Genomic DNA, 17,184 nt, shown 5'->3' with positions numbered 1-17,184 from the left:
AATAATTGAATACTTAAAAGAAGCTGAAGAATCCAGAGTCCAGGTTAAATGTGAACTATGTTTAATATATATATATATATATAAAGTATATTATAGTACAATATATGGTTAATATAGTATCATATTGGTCATAAAATCAAAGATCAAAGTGGCATGGATTTACCACAGACACTGTTTGCAGACACTCATGCATTCTCATTCTCTCCCATTCCTAGTATCAGTTTGGTCATTTGCATTTCATCGTGTTACCCTTGGCCTCAGACAGCTCTCTCCACTTGAAGTTTGCTCATTTTTTTCTCACAGAACTGTTCTGAGTTTCTTACAGATTGACAAATGAACAATTGGAAGATTCAAAAACAATTATCTCCTATCTTAAGATGTACAATAGTAATACGGATTTTTTTTAAAGAAACGATTATAAATCATTTAAGCTGTTTATAAAAATAGAACTGAAAAGGGTAATATTTTTGATCACTGAGCTACAATGGAGTATATTTTTAGATCAACTTGTCTTTTAGACACATGTAAAAAATTCCCTCAATGTTCCTCCCACACTCTTGAACTTGAAAATTTACTCCACAAGATCAGGAATGAAGGCGATACCTCCTTAAACTAGCAATCAAGATAACTTTCTTAAGAGCACTTTTGGCATCTTATTTTTCCGAGCATCTTTTTTAAAACATTGTGTCTATCACCACGAAACAACCAGCACACTCCTGCTGGCGTGATGCTTGCAGATGTTAATGCTCTCCCAGCAGGCACTGTGGCTCCCTGACGCCCAGCATCAGACTTGCAGCAGGTGTAGGCTGAAGTCAAAACCACACAGTTGCGTGGCGTATGGTGTAAAGTTTTGTTCCTGTTGTGATGTAATGGAAGAGGGCTTTTCCTCTGATTAAGTTCCTCACTTTCCATCTTAAAAGTTAAATTGGGGATCCCACAGTGTACATTTAATGCCATACAGTCTCTCTTCCACCACGTGCTTAGTTTCAAGTTCCTTGTTATGTTATGTGAACTAAGTGGAAGGAGTCCAAAGAGGAACAAAAAGGCTGATGTGAGAATACAGAATGTTTAAGGAAATAATTTGTTCTGCCTGTAGGAGAAAGGCAAAATGATAGCAAATATCAAACAATGGTAAAGAGTCTGACAAACAGGAAAGGAATAAATTGTTCTCCATCCTGGTCCCATGGGTGAGACAAACAGCTTTAGATAAAGATTAGACATTCGGGGCGGTCTGTCCGCCTCTGACAGCTCTAAACACCCATAGACAACTGATGCTAGCTCCAGAACTCCACTTCTTCTAGCAGAAGCCAACAGCATTTGTAGATACATACCTCTACACTTTGAGAATTAATCCCATGCTGAATATTTGACAGTTACCCAAAGAAGTGACTTTAGCAAGTACAGAGCAGTGAGTAAGGAGAATTTTGCCTGTAGAGCGTATGGCATCTCTCTCACCAGGTGTTCTCCCGAAGAGGTAGGGCAAACACCCTTAGAACTAATTTAGATGGAGATGATCTTGCTGTGCAGTAAAAAGATCGTCGAATCATAGAATCATTAAGGTTGGAAAAGATCACTAATATTACCTTGTACAGGAATGCCCAACCGGTGGCCCAAAGGCTGTAAGCGGCCCAGGACAGCCAGCAGTGCAGCTGGCTCCACAACATCATGGTGGCAGCTCTTCCCCACAGAGCAGCCCAGCCTGGCTCTGGGTACACAGAGAAAATGAGTATGGGTGTGTGATTGGCACTGCATGGGCTGAAACCAGGATCACTAAGAATTGCAACCACTTCCATCAAACCAGACATTGATACATTAGTTTCACAAAAAGAAGGTCAAATATCCCACTAGTTTTATTTTCTTGTTGCTCTCTTTTTTTAATGATTTTATTAATAAAATAATAATAATAAAATAAGTTTTGTTACTTACATACATTAAGTATATTATCTATTTTATACGTGGTGCAAGACAATTCCTCTTCAGCCAACATGGCCAAGGCATCCAAAAGGTTGGACATCCATGATCTAAGTCCAACCATCAACCCATCCTCACCATGCCCACTAATCACATCCCTCAGTGCCACATCTCCATGTTTTTTTAACATCTCCAGAGATGGTGGCTGCACCACCTCCCTGGGCAGCCTGTGCCACTGCCTCACCGCTCTTTCTGAAAAGAAACGTTTTCCTACTTTCAAACCTGAACTATCTCTGGTGCAACTTGAGGCCATTCTCTCTAATCCTATCATGTTACTTCAAGAGGCTGATTCCCACCTCAGTACAAGGAAGGAAGGAAGAAAGGAAAGAAGGAAGAAAGGAAGGAAGGAAGGAGATATTCTTATCACACAGGAGTTGAGGTATAAAAACCAGCAACTATTAGGAGAGATGCTATTACAACATGCATTAACAATAGGCAAAACCACTAAGAAAACGGCAGTGTCGTACACTTGGCCGGTTTGGGTTGAATTGAATAGTTCCTGAAAAAAAAATTAATTCTCACTGCAACTGAAAGCCATTTAGTTCATTTGTGGTAGCTGCTCAGTTGTATTCAGTGCTGAGCCATTGTGATGCAGAAATACACATGAAAGAATAGCTCAGGCCAGAAAGTGTAACATTGACTCTTGTTTTGCGTCAGACAATCAGAATTTACCAAAATGAAGAAAGCAAAATGGTATCACTTCACCTTGCAAAAGCACCAACCAGCCCCAGCAATGAGCTATAAAGCTTGCAATAAAAACACTGCCAGGTGAAATGTCAGAACATGTCTAAGAGGATGCAAATTGACTGCAGAAGGACAGAAATAATTTTTTAGCTATATCAACTTTCAGATTTATTACACACACTTCTGAAAGCATTCCTAGTCTTGTGACTCTTTTCCCTACCTCCCTGAGGTAATGTTTACCCCCAAAGCAAAGCCACAGTTGCAATATGCCCCAAAATACTAATGCCACAATTAAATGAGCCAGAGGACCAGCTGCTGGAGCAAGACAGCAGCATGTGGTCTGGGCACTTAGCGTTTCTGCCCAAAAAATCCAGGTGTAGTATTGTTTCTCAGTGTTGGGGCACAACTTTCCTTGATGTGAGAGCCCAGTTCTGGACAGCCTTCAGAAACCAGCAGATTGGTGTTCACTGGAATTTAAGGTCAGCTTCTGAGTAGCTGAAAACTATCACCCAAGCACTTTTTCATGTTAATTTTTGGTACTGAATGGATTTTAACTTAATTTGAAATACTACTGCAACTATTTTTTTTAAATTATTTTAATTTTTATTGCTTCACAATTTAAACACCCAAAATTAAATAAAAGGGAGAAGGCATTTTGTTCTTCCACTTCCTGCTCCTCTACTTTGCTCTGGTGAGACCTCATCTGGAGTACTGCATCCACACGTGGAGTGCTGAGTACAGGAGTGACATGGACCTGTTGGAGTGCATACAGAAGAGGGCCACAACAATGATCCAAAGGATGGAATGTCCTCCATGAGGACAGGCTGAGAGAGCTGGTGAAGGCTCCAGGGAGACCTGAAAGCGGCCTTCCAGTATTTAAAGGTGGGATGTAAGAAAGGGGACAAACACTGTAGCAGGGTCTGTTGCAACAGGACAAGGAGAAATGGTTTCAAACTAAAAAAGGGCAGATTTAGAATGTCTGGAAGAAGTTTTTTACAATAAGGGTGTGAGGCACCCAAACAGGATACTCAGAGAGGTGGTAGATGCCCTGTACGTGGAGACATTCAAGGTCAGGCTGGATGGAGCTCTGACCAACATGTTCTAGCTGAAGTTGTCCCTGTTCATGGCTATGAATATATGATGTAATAAGGAGCTTCCTAAAGGAGGGATAAAGCTCTTAGGTTAATTCTGAGTTTTGTCACCACCTTCTGCAGCCTTAAGGGGACCTTTGGCACAAGAACCCCCAGCAATGCTTTCCTCTGGTTGTGCAGTGTCTCAACTTTCCTACAGTCCCCTATTAGCTGCTACAACCCTCCCGATCTTCTGGGCCCCAGAAGCCAATGCACGCACATCCAGCTGAGCAAAAGCCTCTTTAATATTCCTGTCAGCCAGCCTTTTGCAAACGTCAGGTTTCTGCTTTTCTGTTCTCTGCTGGGAAGAAGATTCCCAGGCTAGTTTCCAGTCATGCTGCTGGATTTGCTGACAGTGAGTAATCCTGCTTCCTGTGGAGCTCTGGAATGTCTGTGAGCAGCACGTGGCCCACCCCAGCCCACCTCAGAGACCCTGGCACTGGGATGCAAGACGGAGGCTGCTTTGCTCCATTTGCACAAACACAGCCAAAGAGCTCTCCCCTGACTACCTCGTCCCAGCAATACCATTCTGTGGCCTCAGAGTGCCTTAGGTCTTTGATTGGCTTTCATGATTGAGAGGAAGGTGAAAATGGAGCCTGCGCTTGTCTGTGTCCACAGATGTATGTGGCAATCTTTTTTTAACCCCCCGAAATGCTGACTCTTCAAAGACAGCTTTCTGCCTCCTGCTTATCCCTTTGATTACTTGCTGCCTCCCACAGTGCTGTGAGGCTGCAGGAAACACAGCCCAGGAGAAGTTAAAGGCATTCAGAGCTCTCTCAGCAAACAAACAGTGTAGTACAAACAGCCACACTGCGATGGAGGTCTTGGGCATGTGCTGCACTTTCCTCTGGCAGCAGCCAGCTGAAGGAGTCCTCCGCCAAGAACTCAAACCAAACAAGCCCATAGATGACAGCAGGGAGTTAACAGCTTGGGGCTGCCTTAGGAACTTGCTAGAGGGATTCTTATTCTATGAATACGTTTGCCTTTTGAAAGCATTGGTAGATTCAGGGTGTTACTCCGTTTGTTGTTCTGAAACCTGACATCTGACAACTTCATCTCATGCTCCCTAAATCCTACGTAATCAAAGACACAAAACAGTTACACAATACTTGTGATTTTCAGGCCCTCCATTATTCACAGATCTCTCTCAGACCCAGGGTAAGTGCGGCACTGAGGGACATGGTTTAGTGGGCATGGTGGTGGTGGGCTGATGGTTGGACTAGATGATCTCAGTGTTCTTTTCTAACCTTAATGACTCTATGATTCTCTCTTGTTCTTTCCAGGCTGAGTGCCTGCTCAGTCACACCTCACGGAGGAGCTGCTCCACACCCCTGACCATTCCTCTTCCATCACTCTTCTGTATCTCTTTTGAGATAGGGAGGCAAGAACTGCTTGCAGCATCCAAAATCTGGAGCATGTGATACTTGAACAGTAGCATATTGATGCTTCCTGTTTTCTGTGCTGGTTTTTTTTCCTCTGAACATCTATTTCTCACAGTCACTGCTCAACACTGATGTTCTCTTTATAACTCCAATGCCCTTTGCCTCACATGAGATGAATATTCTTAATCACTGAATTTTGGTTTACATGACCCTGAAAAAGAAAAAAGCCACCAATATTATCACGACATTTTGCCACTTTATTCCCTGCTTCTTTTTCCACAAAAGTATGAATACAGTGATCAGCACAAGTGCAATCATATCGCCCTGTGCAGGTAAATGAAATAGGCCATACATGCCATGTGTGCAAAAGCACACTTCTAATCTTTAATGGGCATTGAATACAGGAAGAAAATCCTCATTCTTTAAAGGATAAAATGACTTCCAATTTGCAAAGTTATCTTGCAAAGTTTTAACTCCTGATGTACACTGTCTTTAAAAGCTCTACAAGCAATATATTAAGCACTAGCAACTACTGCAATTCCAGGGTGTCCAAAATGTGTGTGAGTCCACTCTCAGTGACATGCTGATTTAAGCCTGTAACAGCAACAACTTGTAGAAAGAAGCAATATCTAATTAGATCATATAATATAAGGAGAGAAACAGAAAACCTATCAGGCATGCTGTTTGTTGATCGGATCTAACAGATAAACAAATGCACAGTGCTCACTGTATAAGATATTTTATGCTAAATTGAAATGCATATGTGGGCATTAAACTACATTTTTTAAACATACATCAGTGCAAAAGAAACCTCTTGCCTAGAAAATAAAGAACATAGCACTGTTCACTGAAGCCTCTATGGGTTTCAGGTAGTAAAAATAAAGGAAATAAAGATAGTGTGTATGAGATGGGTTTGGGGTTACAAATACATTTTACAAATGGAGTAATTTTATCTAGTATATGTCTAAAGAGCCTAAATTTATGTTAATACTGTGTAGGGTTGGAATAGACTGAAACAGCCATCTAGATAATTTTTTGTATGTTTGACTCACAGTAAATTATCATAGTTACCTCAGCAACTCACTGCAGTACAAATCACCAACCTGGGTCTGTTGCAAGCTGCCAGGAAAGGAAAGACTTGAGTCTTTGACTATATTCTGAGGAAAACGGGACAAAATATTTCTTGCACAGGACACAGGAATGACTTGAGGGGGTATTAGAAAGAAGACAGAATGTAAAATGGGACTGGGTAAAAGAATGGTGATTAATGAGGAGCCTCAGAGTACATGTAATCACAGAAAGATAGGCCTGGGATGGATCTTGATTGGTCATCTCATCCATCCTCCAATTCCAACGTCAGATCAATAGTACTTACTACTTGTCCAGTACATACTTAAAGACATCCAGTAATGGAGACAAGACTGTACTCTCAGCAACATAACGCTATGCCTCACTAATGTTACCATTAAAAAAGCTTTTCTTCCATGATGAAATTTAAGTCCATTACAGCTTACTTTATCTAGCAAGAATAGATCATTCCCTTCCTCTCTCGATGGCTTTTTAAGCACATGAAAACTCTTAGCATGTTTCCCTTGCCCTCTTTATCCAGCATCTCCAGCCCTTTTGGTCTCCCCAGCCCTTGGCTCACTGTTACTGCCACCTGCACTATCTCCTGTTGGTTCACAACCTTCTGGGCTCTGGTGAACAAACCCAGCTCTGTCACTGATCTCCTACAACACTGCACTGAGCATGGATCTCTTCCTGCATGCATATCTGCCTGAGATTTTTACTATTTTCCCTACAAACATGTGTTGCTGATTCACGTTCAGCAGCTTACAGTCAACTCCGCATTTCTTTCTGACAGTTACTTTTTTCACCTGTTGCTCCTATCTCTGAGTTTGTCTGATTTTTAACACCTGTCTAAGTTCAACAGCCTGCTTTTGTCCCCCCAGGTTGTGCCTTGCTTCCTGGACCAGATTTGCGTTTGTCAAAACCTAAGCCACCTCCTCCAGCATGTCTGCATTTCCTCCCAGAACAGAGCAGAGCCAGGTTTGGACTGCTGGAGGATCCTACAGGGTGCATCCATTCTGCCACAACCCCCCACACCCACACTACAGAAATGATACCCAACCAGTTCAGTCCCGGTTTCTCAGCAGCACTACACAGAGCCTGTTTCCCTGAGCACACTGAGATACAGCATCAAACAACGTGACATTACATTTTCGCATGACTCAGTTGCTGTGGTAACATAAATTAACAAAATGTACATTGTCGTAGCAGCTTTGTCACAAAGTATGTAGGCTTTTCTACGCAAATCACAGCAGAAGCAGCACAAGGTTCTGAGCTGGAAAAGTAACTGGACAAAATGTGATGGCTGAAAAGAGAAAATAATGTCAGTGGGAGGTTAAAGTGAGAGCTGATGAAACATCTCCATGTGTTAAGGACGTCAGTTTGAAAACAGGGACTGTAACTGGGTGCTCAAGGTACTCAAAAGATTGAAGAAGGTTGCCAGTAGTAGCAAACTTAATAAAAGGGTCTTAGAGAAAACCACCAATTAGAAGGTAAAGGCAACAAACACTCAGTCATTCTGCTGAAATCCATTATCTTTTCCAGCATGCCTGATGTGAATGATCCAGCAAGGGAGCACTGAGCAGGGGCTACCTGAGAGAAGTGGGTTCTGCAGAGGAATGCATGATACACAGCTTTCCCAGTCCAAGACGCTTCAGTGCCCTGGGCTGCCAAGCAGGGCAGTTTATTGGACAACTACAGGAAAAAAAAGGGCATTCTCCATGCAGAAACAACATGCAGAAAATAACAGAAGTTGTGGAAAACACCTGTAGATAGTAAGAGGAGGGCAGAAAGAGCAGACTAAACATACAGCATAACTGAGAAGGTAAAGAAACTTTGAAATGTGCATTTCTTTAATTTAAAAACAAAACAAAACACCAGAAGAGGCAGTTGAAATGCAAAGTTGCAAAAGCAAGTCTGATTTACCAGCTTCATAAAGAAGATTGAAGGGAAATCAGAGTTCATATGTATAGGAGGATGGATGGTTGTAAGAGAAAAAGTACTGTTTACAAACTTATCTGATTCTGTATTATTAAGCTGTGCTGTCAGTTACAAATTACATTTTTTTCCTCCATTTCCTTACCAAGAAAGGGTTGTGCAACATATGAAAGTCCCAGACAAGCCACTGCAAAATTTCTGCAAAATCTGAAGAACAGAGATGTGGGAAAGCTGTGAACATGCAATGGTGAACAAAATGGGAGGGCAAAGAGAGGTGTTGGAAGTTCTGGACGTAGATGATGTCCTGATCTGACTGTCCTATTGAGAGAAGACCCGCAGCTCCTGAGACTTTCCCTTGCAGGTACCACTGCTGCATTAAGGGTTTGTGATCACAAGACTGAAAAATCTTTGATTCTGACTCCCACGCTTCTATTTTAATTTGGAAGCAATTTGCTACTAAAGTCAATGGAGAGGAAATGGGGTTTTGCCAATGAGCAATGCAGTGACATCAAGCAACTCATTTCATTTAAGCTCACATTTGAGCAAACTTAACCCATGCTTATAATAAATTTTAATCAATTACAAAAGTATTGTGGGTTACATAACTCAAATCAGGAGATGGGGCCCAAAAGATCCCTTAGACAAACTCACTGGGAACTATAGTTTACGAAGGAAAAAAAGTTAATGTGAAACTCTCTTGTGATTGAAAGTACTGCAGAAATCAATTCCACTCTCTTATTCTTGTAATTGCAAACCATTTTCTGCAGCACCGCGGTGCTTTCAACTGACTCATACACTCCTCAGTCACCAGGGCTCCCATAATAAGCAGCAAAGTAGCACTGCAAGTGTCTTAATTCTTTACTCCTCCTTTCACTGGTTTCCTCTTCCAAATTAATACTCCTTGTTACATTTCCACAACACTCTGATATTTCTGAAGTAACATCAACATGTCTGGGACTAAGGGTACAAACAGTTTCAATTTTGTTAGTAGTGGTCTCAAAACCTCTCTGTACAGTAACAAAGCAGAGAAAGCTATCACCGTGCACTGAACACTTTGAAATCATGCTTATGCAAACTCAACATGAGACACACTCAGAAACTGAACAGATCCTGTATTGAATCACAGAATCATAGAGCGGCTTGGGTTGGAAGTGACCTCAAAGATCATTTGGTTCCAACCTCTCTACCGTGGGCTGGATGCCACTCACTGGATTACGCTGCCCAGGACCACATCCAACCTGGCCTTGAACACCTCCAGGGATGGAGCATCCACAGCTTTGCTGAGCAGCCTGTCCCAGCACCTCACAGTTCCCTGAGTGAAGAATTTCTTCTTAATATCATTTCCCCTCTTTTAGTTTAAAGGCATTCCCCCTTGTCCTATCACTGTTAGACTGGGTAAAGTTCGTCTCCTCACTGCTTATAGGTTCCCTTCAAGTACTGGAAGGCCACAATGAAGTATCCCTAGAGCCTTCTCCAAGCCGAACAAGCTCAACTCCCTCAAATTTTCTTCATAGGAGAGGTGCTCCAGCCTGTGTCTATCTTCATGGCCCTTCCCTGGACCCACTTCAAGAGCTCCACATTCTTCCTGTACGGGGGGCCCCAGGCCTGGGCACAGTCCTCCAGGTGGGGCCTCATGAGGGCAGAGTAGAGGGAGATGGAGTTCTTTACTATGAGAGTGGTGAGGTGCTGGAAAAGTCTGCACAGAGAGGTTGTGGATGCCCCATCCCTAGAGGTGTTCAAGGCCAGATTGGGTGGGGCCCTGGGCAGCCTGGTCTAGAATTAAATGGGGAGATTGGTGGCCCTGCGTGTGGCAGGGGGGTAATGATTCATGATCCTTGAAGTTCCTTCCAACCCTGGCCATTCTGTGATTCAGTGATCTGTGATTCTGTTGCTGTTCTGGGCTGCAGGCACACACTGCTGACTCATACCCAGCTTTCTGTCCATCAGGACTCCTAAGTCCTTCTCTGCAGGGCTGCTCTCAGTGAGTTCTCCCAGTCTGTACTTGTGCCTGGGATAGCCCCGACCCATACGTAAGACCTTGTATTTGGCCTTGTTCAACATCATCTGGTTCTCATAAGCCCACTTTTCAAGAATGTCCAGGTCCCTCTGGACAGCATCACTTCCTCCTGTTCTGTCAATTGTAGCACTCAGCTTGGTGTCATCAAACTTGTTGAGGGTACACTCAATCCCACCACTGATGCTGTTGATAAAACCACTGAAGTGTACCAGTCCCAAAATGGACCCCTGGGAGACACCACTCATGACTGGCCTCCAACTAGGCATGGAGCCCTTGACCACAACCCCTCTGTCTGTGTCCATCCAACCAACTCTTTATCCACTGAATACTTCAGTCTTCAAATCCATATTTCTCCAGTTTAGAGATAAGGACCACAGTGCAAGACCATGTCAAAAGCCTTGCACAAGCCCAAGTGGAAGATATCACCTGCCCCTCTTTTGCCCACCAGTCCATCACAGAAGACCACCAGACAGGTCAGGCAAATTGAGTGAGATGACCAGACAAACTTACAGATGACCAGACCCACTTACGGATCACGTCGTGAGGGCTTACTGAAACATATACAGGAAAGTGGCACAGTCTGTTCCTCCAGAATCTTCTGTGCAAGTAAATTCATCATATTTTATCAGAAAAATATATCTGCAGAATAGCCTTTCAGGCTTGTATTTCTGTACAGGATTTATCAAGCAAAATTCAAAAATTTAGCCCATTTTCTGCTGGGTACCTGAAAAACTCTTTATGAACTGCAGCAGCAGAGCATCAGAGGCCAGCAGAGCCGTGCACACGCGGGCCCCGCGAGTAGCGTTGTGTCACACCCCGGCTACGCTCCGCCGGCAAACCTCAAGCGCAGCCCCGGATTTCATTCATGTCTCCAACCACCTCCTGGCACTCAGCCACGGCCGCACGCACACGGGCGGCTCCGTAGGATGGCGCGAGGGAGATTACTTCATCTCCACAAAAGTAACAGCGAGGTGGGAGGAAACCTCCCATAATTAGAGCATGGGACGGAAATTAAGGTTTCTACTAAGTCCGTGGCTGAGTCGGGTTGCGATCTGTGGCGAGGAGCTCTCCGCTCTCCGTTTCTCCATCTGTAAAGACAAGAGCAGTAAGGTACGAGGAGGCTTCAACAGCAAACGTTTGTAAGCACGCAGAGATTTCCTCTGAGGGCGGCAGGGCGGGCCGGGAGGACCGACACCCAGGCCGCAGCCGGCCCGTTTCGGCACGGCGCAGCCCGGCCAGCACGCAGCGGAGCCGGGCAACGCCGCGGCTCTCACGAGCGTCACCGCAGCCCCGCGCCGCGGCGGAGGGCGGGCGGCGAGGAAGGCCGCAGCGCGGCGGGCGGCGCGGGCCGGGCGGACGCCGCGCGGAGCCCGTCGCCGCTTCGGGGCGCCCCGGCGGCAGGTGCGGGCCGGCCCGCCTAGCGGAGGAGGGGACGAGGAGGGGACGAGGAGGATCCGGGCGAGCCGAGCCGAGGGCCGCCGCGCCGCGGGCATGAAGCGGGCGGCGGCCGCGCCCTTGGGCGGCGGGCGAGGTGACGGCGACCTTGCCGCCGTTCCTCCCGTCCGTAACGCCGGGGCGGGCCGCCCTCCTCCGCCGGCGGCCTGCAGGTGGGTGTCGGGGTAGGTCCGCGGGAGAAGGGGGGGAACGGCGGCGGCGGCCCGCCTCGGTGACGCCCATTGCCGGGGCCGGGCCGGCGCGCGGGTAAACACGGCCCGCGGCGGGGCCGTGCCGGCCCTGCCCGCCCCCCGCGCCTCCCCGAGGCCGCCCGGCGGAGCGCGCCCCGGCGCCGGAGCCGCGGTGCGGCGGGCGGGACGAGGCGCCGGCGCCGCTCGGTGCTTCGCGCGGAGGTACGAGCCGGCCCTGCCCTCCGCCCCGCGGGCCGCCCTCCGGGACCGCGCGCCGCGGAAACTTTCCCCTTCTCCTCTTCGGCGGTGCTGGGAGGCGGCCCGGCGGCCCCGCGGAGCGCCCGGCGCCGCTCTGCCCCGCTCCGCGGCCGTGGCACGGGGCGGCCGCGCCGCCGAGGAACTTGGGAGGGGATCGGAAAGTCGGCTCAGGTACCGCGCCCGTCCCGCCGGGAGCTGCTGCTGTTGTGTCGCGGTCGCTTGCGGGGACGGCGCGGTTCTGCTCCGCGAGCGCTGAGCGCGGGGCGGGCGGGGAGCCCTCGGAGCGCCGCCCGAGTCCGGGTCTGCGGACAGGTGGGGCTGAGCGCGGGCGCGGACGGCGCCGTGCGCGGCACTGACCGCCCGGCGCTGCTCTCCGGGGAGCGAAGCGGCGCCGGGAACGCTGGCGCTGGTGGCTGGGCAGCTCGGGGCGGGTCCGGCGGCACGCGTGGGGCGGTGGTGCCGAAAGGCAGCGGGCAGCCCAGCCCGCTGAGCAGCGCGTTGCTTTGACGGGAGGTGCGTTGCCGTGTGTTGTGCGCCGTGTCCTGTCCTCTCGGTCTGCGAGGAGCGGAGGTGTCGGTCCTAACTGGGGGATCCTGGAGTTGCGCAGTTAACAGTGCTTCAGGAGGCGCTGGGTGTATGGCACGGTCTTCTCGGCTGGAGGGAGAATAAACCATCCACGTATGTGTGGGTTCACAAAGCGGGACGGTGCTCCCTCTGCCACTGTCTAAGTGCCACCCAGCATAGAGCAGTCCAATGAGTTCAGTCTGTGCAGGACAGCCTTAGATCTTGATGAGCAGTCTCGGTTTGTCTGGTGATGCTCTGAGGTGAGCTTCTACCCCGGCAAAGTGTAATGTAGCAAACAAAGTGAAGTTCTTGCATGCTGACATGTTAAAGACAATTTGTTCTCTCAGTAGAAAGTTTCTGCTGTTTCGGTATGCTTGCATTACTTCCATAGGTAGGTGATTTTGTATTTTCTCTCTCTCGCTTCTCTATCTTTTTTATTTACCAGAACAGTGTTGAGAAACCCAAAACTATTACTTTCTTCTAATGGAGATGGCTGAACCAATCACAGATATCCCAACTCTCCACAGACCTTGCATGTCCCTGGTTTCTGCCCAGTGGGGCTGCTCTGCTCTCACTTCACAAAACATCTATAGGGCAGCAGTCACTCGGCAGTCTTAGAATAAACATTCCCATTCCTAATCCTTTAGATAGTTCTTATAAGGTCTTGATAGGCAGAGATCCACAGAAACTACTTTTAGGCATTGTCCAACACAATAAGCTATGAAGAAATGTGGTCTTAGGATGTAAATGTGAAGAGAAGTGGAGTTTATTTAGGGTATGCAATTTCAAAACAAACCCTATACACTCAACCAGACGGAGCATGAAGGATTATCCAGACCTGACTCATCTGTGTAGATTGTGCACTTTAGGCTGAATGTTGAGCTGAGTGATTTCACTGCTCGCTTTGCTGGGTTGTACCAGCTTTTAAACATGTTATTGGTATTCCAGAGCTGTTTTTCTTGGGAAAAAACTAGGCTAGCAGTGGATGAGACTTGAAAAGATTGAAGACTTAGTTCAATAGTTGATGAAACCGTCTGCTGTTCAATTTTAAATAGGTAGGTCACAAGCATTACCAAGTTTTCTGTACTGTCATCTTACATATCCTACATGCAGCTGAAAATATTCTTGAAGTGAATTGGAACAAGACAAGTAAAAGTCACCTTGAGCTGAAATGAGGAACTCGCTTGACCCAGGTCATTTCTTGTGCTCAGAAATGGCTGTGCACAAGCAGCTCCGTGCTTAGGAGCAGGGATCTGTGCTGCTTAGGGCAACTTCTTACATTTCTGTCATCATCAAGTCTTGTTCAGTATTTTCTGCATCAGATCCCTAGCTTCTGGCTTGAGCAAGAATGAAGAAATAATAATAATTAAAAAAAAAAAATCTACCCTTCCATACTTCCCATCTGTGGAGTTTTTCACTGGTTACACTTTCTTTTTTAATTACAACAGATCCTAATCTGATTTTTTTTTTCCAGCCCTGGATCTCCTCTTAGTCTGTACTTTAATTTATTCTTAAAAGCTGAAATAATTGAAAAAGAACAACAATAGTCAGAGGGAAGGGGTTGGGGGGGGGGGGGGGGTTACAGTAATTAAAGCGATGGCTGGAAAACAAGTGAGGTTATGATGTAAAACTGAACCTTTTTCCTGTTCTGTAAATATTATTCTGCTGCTTTTGCTGTTCTGTGAAGCAGTGTCCCACGTGCAGCTAGGAAGTAGTGCAAAGGGGTTTTTGTGATTGGGGTTTTTTTCTTAAAGTTATTCAAGATATTTCCTCATTTGCTCATTTCCGTCGTCTTTGTTGCCATGGCAGCTGGCCAGTGGCCTTATTAGCCGTGAGGTGGTTACACTTCTTGTTTGTGTGGTGCTGGAAACTACACTGGTGGTACCAGAAGAAGCAGATGTTGCACGTTGACCTTAGTGAGTGGTTTCTGTGAAAAGAATGAAATGTTTCTGTCCTTGGACTGAATTATTGTGTAGCTGTGTGTTATGTCGCTTATTATGTGTTGTATAGCTATGTTTAAAATGCCTCCCGTCTTCCAGCACACTAAATATTTACAGTGAGCGTACGACCACTGCCATATGTTTGGAGTGAGTAACCCATTAATTGAACCAGCCCGATTTTATGCTCAGAATTGTCACTTATTTCATTTCAGTTACTAAATTGCATGTTAAAAGCAGTGTATGACAACAGCAGAGATAGGATGGTGAAACAAGAAGTGGAGTCATTTTTCATACCTCCTGGTCATTTCCAGTTAGCACACAGATAGAAAATCAATTGTAATCTGCTCATAATTGCCTTCCTGGTAGAATTATGAGGCATTTCTCTCTCAAATTTTACTTCTCTTTTCCCCTTTCCTTCTGCTTTAATTTTTTCCCCCCTCACTGTTTTTCCTCTATTTGTCATGTGGAATAGGAGTTTGAGGGGGGAGGTAAGGATGGATGTTTTTCTGTGCAAAGCTCTGCATCTTCAAGTATTGCTGCAGAGTAGCCTGAGACTCTGTCAGAAGGCATGTTCCATGCCGTGGTGTTTATTGATGAGCAGAAGTTGGTGAAGGTTTTCCTAACCTTGGGGCTTTGTGCTTAGATGAACAGAGCATTGCTCTCTTTACCTGTTTCCATATTGATTATTTCAGGCTAGATCACATTTCTTGTATAAGGCTACCAAAAATTCAGATTGCATTTTGCTTACTGAAGTGCTGGACTCTGCACCTGACACTTTTCTGCACTGCAAGGATGCTTTGCCCCCAAGTTCAGGAATTACTTCAGCATTTTGATAAACTCTAGCTCCTTTCATTCTTGAATGCTGGAATGCTGCAGAATTCAAGTGTTCTGAAAGAGTACTTGTGTTTTCAGCCCTGTACTGGTATAGTCCCATCTGGAAAGGTGTAGATGACCATTCTGAAGCTTGAGGGGAAAAAAGCATCTCTCCCTCTGCAGCTGCTGGCTGTGTTCTGCCAGGCTCTCCTCGCACTCTGCCTGGCTGTTGTAAGGCTGTTTTCTCTTGATTTGTGACACCAGTGTAGCGCTCTGGGTTTCACATACATCAGCCTCCTCCCTGCCAGGGGAGATGCCTGTTTATGTGTACCTGGGTGTGCATGTGATGAAGAAAAGAATGCTACACCATTCCCAGGGTCTCTTGACCTTTAAATGTAGAAAGGTCATATGATGAGACTCAGGAAATGCCGTTCCCAGTACCTTTGTTTGAGCCCAAAGTATTCTGGAGCTAAAACAGAAATGAGCTCTGAGTTCTTTTAGGATAAATATGCATAAAAGTTCTGCACGATTGTACAAACTGTTTAACACACATTCTTATAAAATGTGGTTTTCTTAAGGGTGGGTAGAGAGAAACCAAAAGCTGTGTTTGGAAAGAGAGGTTTTGCTTAAATGGAAGTTGGTGAGGAAGAGACAGCACAACGCTAAGTGGTTGGGAGTGAAGGAAAGTTTAAAGGTCATTAGTAATCCTCCCAGTGGAAGAAATACAGTAATTTCTTTTGGTATGAAAGGAATGTCTTAGGAGGAGGTTGGAAGTTACAGAGTAGTGCCCAAGACTGGGGAAGTGAGTGAAGCTGGAGGTGCTGAGCAGTAAGCATGTCCCTGCTGCTACTGCCAGTACCTGGCAAGCAGTCTGCATGCTCTGCAGAGGGCTCTGAGGCTGGAAAGAGTCTGAAACCCTTGAGTGCTTCAGTAATTGACAAAAACTGTCGTGACAGTTCCTAAAAGACCATTTGTGTGAGCCATCCTCCCATCTGAGCTATAAAAAGTGATGTGTTGAGAAATCAGTGAGTCAGTTCTTGAAGAAGATTGCCATAAAACTTTGAAATTTTGCGATGAGTTGAAAATTTCTGTTCTGCTGTGACTTAGAGCTTTTATCTGAGAGCTCATGAAATGTGGCACTTGGGCTGAGACTGATAAGAGGGGGCAAGCCCCAGCTCTGTTAGTTTCTAGTAACTATGAGGAAACTACTGTCCTCGTTTACTTTTGTTCTGCAAACTGGTACTACTGTCAGTAGCTGCTATCTGCAACCTCCTGTCACTGTGCTTCCCAGTTGCATTATAATTGGTGCCCAGATTTGGATAGCTCTCTCGAATCCATCATCTGTAAAGCTTTAGTTTGAACCGCTCAGTTACCTCATCTTTCCTGCACAAAGCATTAAATCCTCATCCTCGATGAGAGACACTTCCGCTATGAAGTGCCATCAGTGCTTTCTTTCATGGAGCTCTCCGTGAAAAGGAGGCTCTGAGAGCCTCACAGATTGTAGCAGCATCCCCTAAGGCCTTCCCAGCTTAAAACCTTCCCCGCTTAAAACATTCAACTCCTTTTGAAAACCTCAGATAATCTCTCCCATCAATCCCAGTACCTGCTGTTCATCTTGCTGAACGCACCTCTGGAAGTGGTTTCTCCTGGCCAGGGAAAGGTTGTGATTGCAGATGCCCAGGGCAGTGCACCTGGGCTCACAAGGCTCCAGCAGCTGCTCTGGGGTTGTTGCTGCTGTCCTTGCTGGCTGCCAGCTCAGCTGTGAGTTGGACTCGTTGCTGTTTCAGAGCTGTT

General features: G+C 46.1%; 1 protein-coding gene across 6 annotated transcripts in view; it reads left to right on the top strand.

Moving 5' to 3' along the window:
- The first annotated feature begins 11,076 nt into the window (after positions 1–11,076).
- Positions 11,077–17,184, top strand: part of ZC3H12C (zinc finger CCCH-type containing 12C) — a 41,029-nt gene continuing 34,921 nt past the window's right edge. Inside the window, exon 1 of one of the 6 annotated variants that reach the window (XM_031606172.2) lies at positions 11,077–11,300. In XM_031606172.2, the coding sequence (XP_031462032.2) occupies positions 11,190–11,300 (111 nt within the window). In that variant the 5' untranslated portion in view covers positions 11,077–11,189. The other 5 variants (XM_090133882.1, XM_090133880.1, XM_090133881.1 and 2 more) reach the window with 5 other exon arrangements.

The sequence above is a fragment of the Phasianus colchicus genome, chromosome 1, assembly GCF_987193195.1.
Source record: "Phasianus colchicus chromosome 1, bPhaCol1.hap1.1, whole genome shotgun sequence".
Lineage (NCBI taxonomy): Eukaryota > Metazoa > Chordata > Aves > Galliformes > Phasianidae > Phasianus > Phasianus colchicus.
This window is presented reverse-complemented; position numbering and strand designations above follow the sequence as displayed.